The sequence below is a fragment of the Phyllostomus discolor genome, chromosome 5 (assembly GCF_004126475.2).
Source record: "Phyllostomus discolor isolate MPI-MPIP mPhyDis1 chromosome 5, mPhyDis1.pri.v3, whole genome shotgun sequence".
Taxonomy (NCBI): domain Eukaryota; kingdom Metazoa; phylum Chordata; class Mammalia; order Chiroptera; family Phyllostomidae; genus Phyllostomus; species Phyllostomus discolor.
The window spans coordinates 128,192,693-128,200,979 of NC_040907.2; the positions used below are offsets into that span (position 1 = coordinate 128,192,693).

Genomic DNA, 8,287 nt, shown 5'->3' on the forward strand with positions numbered 1-8,287 from the left:
AAATCCAAACTTTGTTTTTATAAAGCACGGACTGTAGTCATACACACTACTTAGTTTTCTCTGAATGAAGATTTTGTAATGTTAAATTTATCTTCCAGGGAGAGAGCAGAAAGTGTTGGCAGCCATCGCTATATCAGAAGCCTAACTGCTGGTGTTGACATTTAATGCCATTGCTATGAATATACCTGTCATACTCAGATTAACTCCAGCTGAGGCAAAGGGATAAAATAAAAGGCTTCACCCGCCTCATTACTATATTTATATTTCACCTGCTACTTAAAATTCTCTTTGGAAAAAGGCAGAACAAGATAACAGACTGGAACCTATGAGTAGAAAGACAAACCGAAAAACCACCAGATTTTCTTCACTAAAAGGAAGCGTTGTTACAAAACACGCCCGCACCATCCTCGGTCTACATAAACTCCAATTTAGGTATTTCGCTCTTGCCTCTAAAGGGAACGCAAAGCAGCACACCACGCAGGCGCCCGAGGCGGTGAGCCTAGGCGGGATTCCGGCGCAGTCGCGCGGCCGGGAAGTGGGCGGGCTTGTGCGCTTGCTCCGTGGCTCACTTCCGGCCGACCCCTCTCCGCTCCCCCCCCCCCCCCGCCTAGGCACCTCCCCCTCTCCCTTCTCCCCAGTCTCTCCCCAACTCTACACTCCCTTCTCGCGGTCCTCCCCCGTCGGCTCCTGTCCTTCCCCTCCTGCTCAATCCAGGTCGCTGACGGCTGTCTCTGGACTGGACAGTGGTGGCCGCCGCTTTACTCAGAAGGAACCCGGTAAAGTTTAATAGAAGCCGGGGAGGGGAGCAGTGAGCAGCGGCACCGACGCCAGAGGAGCCCTGCCTGGTGTTAGCCGCCCTGGTTAAAGGAGGGAATACGAGCACTGGAGACCTGCCTGTGCTGCCGCGCTGCGTCGCTTTCTGGGGAGGCATCTCCGTCTCCCAGGGCTTTCCAGCCTTGAGGGGCCGGGTGAGTCCTTGCCCCAGTGGCTTCGGGGGCGTGTGACGGCTTTAGGGATGGGGCAGGCCAGGCTGGGCGGATACAGGCCAGCCAGGCGCAGGGTGCTTTCTCAGCGCTTCCTCGTGGTGGGGGGCAGGGGACCGGGTTGGGGACCAGGCAGTGTCGGGGCTCCCTGGCTGGGGGTCGGAATGTCGCACATCCCTAGGGGAAGGGCTCCCTGGGACTAGGGGCCACGGACGTGCGGAGCCTCAGTCACTGGTCTCCTCGACTTCAGAGAACTGGCGGCTGCCGTAGTTGACTGGTCGACCCGCGAGATTGGGTGTGTGTAGTTTTTCTCTCCTCTGGTCCTCCTGAGCTGATCTGTGTGGTTGTTCAGGGAATATAATGAGAATAAAAACTGCTCCTCATTCCCCTACCTGTTGCTGGTGTGTGAACGCCTTTCTTATACCCCTTCCGACTTTCTAAAGAAGAGGTTGGTTAAACCTCGTGCGCTCAAATAGAGGGGTATTTTCTTGTCCTCTTAAAAAAAACAAAACAAAAACAAAAAAACAACAAAAAACCAGAGACAATGCAAAGCTCTCGGGAACTATCAAGTTCTGATGTTCCAAAAGATTGAAATCAAACTTCTGTGACTGGATGGGGTCATGGAATGGGGCAGCTTCAGCACTTGCTAGCCCGAATGTAGGAAAGTTGGGTTTCGGAACTTCTCAGGCTCTGAGTAAGGAATGTGGGTAACTGCAACGGGAATAAGGTTGACTTCCTGTAATTGTATTATTTAGTAACACTTTGTGTTTAAAGATCTGGGTAGATTTAGATGAAGTGGACTCTTGTTATCTGTGCCTTTACAAACGAAGAAATACTCTGTACTGGAAAGTTCTACGGATTTCGCCACCTAACTACCGATGGCCCAGCCCCCATCCCTATTCTTGAAAAATCGGCAGTGCTGGGTTACTTGCAGTTTTTTTCCATCTTCAAATAATTGTCTCAGAGGTATAGATAGATATTGATTGCCCAGGGGAAATAGTTTTCAGTCACAGTTACCACTCGTAAAAGAAAATGTTGAATTTTGGGGAGAATCTTCGTATTAAACTGCATGCTTGCTTTTGTGAATATTGTAATCACATACATTGATTTAGTTTTAAAATTAAACTTTTAGTGAGGTCAGAGGTGTACTATTTTTTTTTTAAATATGTATGGTCTTCGGAGGTGATTGTCTTAAGATCAAGGCTTGACAAGAGAAGTTTTTTCTAGGGTCTCAACATTGTCTTGAATAATTGGAAGTCATTTTAATTGTGGGAAATTTAAAGTTTCCATTATTGGTTTTCTATTACAGATAAGAACGTCAGTTTTCTGTTGATGTGGAGGTAGGTATTATTAGAAGGTTTAATTATGCTGTGACTTCAGGGAGATTTCAGGGTTTTTATGTTTCTGTAGGTTAAAATTTTTCACTAATTATTTGACTGTTGAAGCAGTGAACAGATATCTTATTTCTTCCATTGAAATTGTTTAAAGCAAAAAGAAAAAGATTAATTTCACGGAGGTACTTAATATTTAGTAAATTATTACAAGATAACAAAACATAAAAACTTAAATTTACAAAGAATAATGGAGAATGATACATTTTCCCTAAATGTTTCTATATTTTATATTTTTTAAAAATGAAGCTGATTGTTTTTTGAAACCGAATGATACTTAAATGTAGCATATTATAAAATAGATTTGATGTTTAGTCCATAGTGATGATTGTAACCTGGCTCTTGAAAGAACAACAATACATCATATTTCCTTGGAAGTTATCTTAACTTTTTTTCTATCTCCTCAGACATAGGGATACCTCCAACTTTCCGCTGTTTCAGAAGGGAGTTTTTTATTGAAACTGGAAGACCTAAAGAATTATAAACATGTTGTGCTGGGGAAATGCATCTTTTGGACAGCTAGGTTTGGGTGGAATTGATGAAGAAATTGTATTAGAGCCCAGAAAAAGTGACTTTTTTATAAACAAAAAGGTCCGAGATGTAGGATGTGGACTCAGACATACTGTGTTTGTTCTGGATGATGGGACGGTGTACACATGTGGATGTAATGATCTGGGACAGCTGGGTCATGAAAAATCCAGAAAAAAACCAGGTAAGTTGAACATTTTTTTGTTTGGTATTTCTAATAATTACATCATTTAATTTTGAAATGTCAAATAATTTCTCTAGCCCTAAACCCGTTTTTTTTAACCAAGTTTTAAAAACAAACCAGGATTTAAAACATCCTTTACATTTGCATACCTCTAAGTACTTTAAATAGTTTGTGGTTTCCTATTTTAACTACTGCTATTTTAAATTCTTATTGTATGAAGCTTTGGTTTCAGAACATAATTATGGTGATGTAAAACAAATAGAGAAAACCAGTCTGCATTGTTTAGATTTTGGAACAGAGAATATAGAATATATAGTATGTAGGTCCTTTTTTTTTTAAGAGTTTATTTATTTAGTTTTAGAAAGAGGGGAAAGAAAGGAGAGAAAGGGAGAGAAACATCAGTGTGTGGTTGCCTCTCATGTGCCCCCTGCTGGGGACATGGCTTGCAAGCCAGGCATGTTCCCTGACTGGGAATTGAACCAAGACCCTTTGGTTCACAGGCCCATGCTCAATCCACTGAGCTACACCAGCTGGGACTGTAGGTCTTTTTTAACAAGTACTGTTCAGGCACCCTGGGCAGATTTTAAATACATAATTTATTGTGGTGTTTTCCATACATTAGAAAAAAATTAATGTGAAAGCATTTTACTTTTCTAAAATATATCCTAATTCTTCTATTTTTCTCCTTGTGGTAACATTTTAAATATATAATTTTATTTGGCTTAGGTTGAAGTATTTTTTATTACCCTAATCATCTAGTTTCAGGTAGCATCATTGGCTATTAAAAGTTTTGTGATTATGAGATGTCCTTATTTTGTAGTAGCTGTACAAGCCAAACTGAAAATAATTTGTGGGGTAATGAGAATTTTGGGGAATGTGGTCACATTTTATGCTGTTTTCCTGGCTATACATATTTTACTTTATTTTTTAATTTTTACTTAACTGATTTTAGAAAGAGAGGAGTGGGGAGCAAGAGAGAGAAAGAGAAAGAGAAAGAGAGAAAGAGAAAGAAAGAGAAACAGAAACATCTACCCATTGCTCTACTTACTGTGTATTCATTGGTTGATTCTTGTATGTGCCCTGACTGGGGATCGTCCCGCAACCTTGCTGTACTGGGACAAAGATCTAATCAACTGAGCTACCCAGCCAGGATCAGGCTATACATATTTTAAAATCAAAATTACCGCATTTACCAATATAATTATTATGTGAATTTTACTTTAATTATAACAATTAAAAATTAACTGTTAAGGTATAAATTCAGATAAGAATGCAGCTGTATTGATTTACAGCTTCTTTTAACTTCAACCTATGGTACTTAAGTATGTTCTGTGGCAGTTATTTTTCTTTACACTGTCATTATTTAATAGGTTTCTAGTGTTAGTTTACTTTTGAGAGGTTAATGTAGGTATAAAATATTAAGGTGTTAAATTAAGGTATGTTATTCATCTTTTAAGTGGTGATACCACTTACCACTATGCCAGACTTCACTCTTCTATCTTGTAAAAATGTATATATCCTTTCTTGTTGTCTTAATGTCTTTTCTTCTGCCTTAATTTGTAATATAATTTTTTTGGATAAATGGTAATGATGCTTAACACAGTAGGTTTAGTTATTGCAGAACTCAAGGTAGATGTCATCTTTCTTGTACTTTAGCTCACTAAGAATAGTTTATGGGATCTTACCAGATTTTCATAATCTTAGGCATGAAGGTTATGTTGGCAGGTAGGTATGGATAGTAATTTACTAATAAGTATTTGTTAATCACTGCTAGAGGCAGGTGAATCCTTTACCTTGTTTTGCTTAGGTTGGAATGCTGCCTCAGGTTGAGATTTATGGGACTGTTACTATTCTTATATTTAACATGTCCCATAGAAATAACTGAACTTATCTGTGTATTACTTTAGTAATTTCTGAGAGGCTTCAGGGTAAGTAGAAAGTACAAAGCCAGCATACAGAAATTGCCAGTATAGTTACTGAAATTTACTGAGCTTTAACATTTTTAAATCTTACTAGACACCTATTCTATGTCTAGGACAGAGGTAGACACCACAAATAGTATAATTGTGTGCCTGGAACAGCTTTTAACTCTACAGGTGAGATTCTGAGAAATTTAACTAGCTAGAAGAAGCTTCTTTGTGGTCATGGTGACATTGTGATGATTGCATTGTGACATTTAAGTCACCCTGTTGCTTCATCCTGGAAGCATTATTTGGTAATACAAGGTTGGGAGGGTGGGTTTACCGAATTTATGATACCTCATTAGGATTGTCACATTTTGTAGGGTACATCACAGTCTATGATACAGAGAAATGAAAAGCATGGACTTTGTGAAAAATTTAGAGCCTGGGCTGGGAGTTAAGGCACACATAACTGAAATAATTGGAGAGAATTGAAATTTGACATGATGTTATACGTAGCTTGAGTCTAGGAAATTTAAATGATGGGAAATGTCATTGTGGGATAGAATTGAAAGATTTCTGGGAAAAAATGAAATCTTAAGTTTAATTTGATCATTAATCACATAAATAGCCAGAAAATAAATCTGAGGCTGGAATAACTTAGTGTTTTAGAAGAGGATCCTGATTCTGAGAAAAGCTTCTTATTACCAGAAGTCCAGGTTCAGTGGTATATTGAAGTGTACCTAGGTTACAGAGGTAGGAGAAAGTAAAAGTTCAAAGAGAGGTAGCTACTCTGATAGAGACTTTTAATTTCAGATTTAAGGTGCTTTAGTAGAAAATTTTATTAAAATTTACTAAATGCTTTTAACTATAATCATTTCCCTTTGAAATAATTTCTTAATGGTTTAAATGTATTCCTTCGTACCCTTTTTAAAAATTGTGAGTTTGAGGACTGAATTAGAAGATAAGTTCTTATTTCATTGGTTTTAAGGTCCTCTGGTAATTGAGTCATTGAATTTTTGGGATCATGTTACAAACAGTAATTTATTTCATCAGAGCTTTAAACTTGTGTGGAGGGAGCTAAGAATTATTTTCTTACAGAGATTGACTTTCTAACCATAATAAATATTCAAAAATAAAGAGAAAGGAGGCCTCAAACATTAAGAATTGAGATGTTTTTGAGAATCATCATAACCTCCTGGAGGACTTGGCCTTACAGTGTAGTTAAATCGCTTTGACCTATTACCTTTTGGGAAAGGTTTCCATTTGAACTTTTTAGAAACCACATAGGAATTTTCCTTACTATACCAAGAGTGCAGATTATGTCCACGTTCAACTCTGTTCTCTCGTATATGTTCTTGCTATCACTACCAGCTCTTCCTCAATTACTTCCAGAGAAGTGAATGAACATCTACTGGTATTTCACTTTCATGTATGTATTTTTTCTTCATAAAAAATTTTTTTAACTTTTTTTTAGCTAGTGGCTCTCAGTTTCTTAATTCATAATTAACAGGTAACTATATTAAATCTTCAGTATGCTAGGCCAGTACAGCTAAATTAGTAGTTTTATTTTCATACTTCCAAATTCATTTCTAAAGATTTTAAGATAACATAGGAAGTAGACTTCCTTTAGATCATTTACCCAATATATATCAAATTGTAGGTATAATGTGACCATGGTCCACAATGTGTTTTGCACATGTGTTTTCCATGTTCCATGTAAGAAACAATACTAAGTTATTTCATGACCATAATTTATAAATAATGTGAAATAGTTATACTAAAAATGATTCTTTTGATAGCTTTTTATGGCTTGGGACATTCAAGTAGGTTATCTCATTTAATCCTCATGACAGTTTTGTTTGGAAACTGGGGCAGGTTTTATGGTCCCCATTATACAGATGAGGAAACTGAAGTTAAAAGAGATTAAGTGACTAACCATTACTAGATTAGCAAATAGGCCACTCTAAATTCTATGGTTTTACCTTGATCCCATAGAGTTTTCCCTCTGCCATATTTAGAAGATAGAGAATACATATTCATCTAGGGAAAAAACTAGTCTAGTCTAGTCTCTAGTCTCTATCGAGTTACTAGAGACTAGTAACTAGTCTCTATCAGTATTTTAATATAATTCTGAGAGTTAAAAAAATATTTTAAAAGTTATTAACCTTTAGTTATTTTATAACTAAGGTTATACAGTGAAGATATTATCTTCCTCACATACTCCCCATGTGTAAATTCAAAGAGAAGCCATTTTAGGAACCATATAAGAAGGTTGAGGGTTCTATTTTAAATATGTAATATTACACCAACACCAACTAAGAATTTAAATATGTATATTTTATTCTTGAAGCAAAGGCTAACTTGATTAGCAAAACCAGCAATAGAATTTGGACTAGTTACGATAAATCTTACTGTAGTTTATGCTCAACTCTTCTATAGAAGATGTAAAGATTATGAGCATCAATTCTGTTTCCTGTATAGCCCAGAATGGTAATTTATACTGTTGGGTCATTCCAGTAAAGTATTTTGATCACATTACTTGCTTGCCTTTCTTGCTTCATTTTCTCACCTGCTCTCCTTGTTCACAAAACATAAATCTATTAGTGAACTCCTTAAAAACTTATGGAATTTAAAAAGTAATATATGAAAATAAATATAAATATGGAAAATAAAATTATTCACTTAAGAGTGGATTAAAAATACCAAATTATTCCACATATTTCTTATTGAATCAAAAAGCATGTAATACCAGAGAAGCTCATTATGTTTTATAAATCTTAATTTTAACTGTACCTTCTAAGGAAGAGAAAGATATGGATGATATATGAAGACTAGAGAAAAGTAATTACCTGAGTCAGGAATGGAGGCTTGCTTTGGACACTTTGAGGAAGGTTAGTGCCCAAGAACCACAGTGTAAAGGGTAGGAACAACAATCATGATACAAACAGAATACTACTGTTAGAGAGATATATAATAATACTTTACTTTGTGTAGGACCCTACATCTGAGGAATTTCAAGAGCATTACACAATAACTCATGGTTCCTTTCAAAATGCTTGTGACTCAATTTGCAAGAATTATCCTTACCTTAGGGGATAAATTTACGGAGAAATGGCAGCACAAGTTGGTAAGTAACTTGTCAAAACAGCAGATGACTGGTGAACAGCTATAAATTAAATCAGAATTTAAGTTTACCAGTCTCCTACCTTATTCACTAAATTGTGCTTATGTTTAGAATTATTTACACTAATATCTTATATTTGAGGCAGAACAAATACTAATGCACAGATTGTTTCT

General features: G+C 36.8%; 1 protein-coding gene across 10 annotated transcripts in view; it reads left to right on the forward strand.

Annotated features, from left to right (window-relative positions):
* Positions 1-611: 611 nt before the first annotated feature.
* Positions 612-8,287, forward strand: part of HERC4 (HECT and RLD domain containing E3 ubiquitin protein ligase 4) — a 131,903-nt gene continuing 124,227 nt past the window's right edge. For 6 of the 10 annotated variants that reach the window (XM_028514212.2, XM_028514213.2, XM_036026890.1 and 3 more), the window contains exons 1-3: positions 612-968; positions 2,293-2,323; positions 2,782-3,086. In XM_028514212.2, the coding sequence (XP_028370013.1) occupies positions 2,861-3,086 (226 nt within the window). In that variant the 5' untranslated portion in view covers positions 612-968; positions 2,293-2,323; positions 2,782-2,860. Of the gene's footprint in view, positions 969-2,292; positions 2,324-2,781; positions 3,087-7,988; positions 8,118-8,287 lie in introns of those variants that run through there. The other 4 variants (XM_036026886.1, XM_036026887.1, XM_036026888.1 and 1 more) reach the window with 4 other exon arrangements.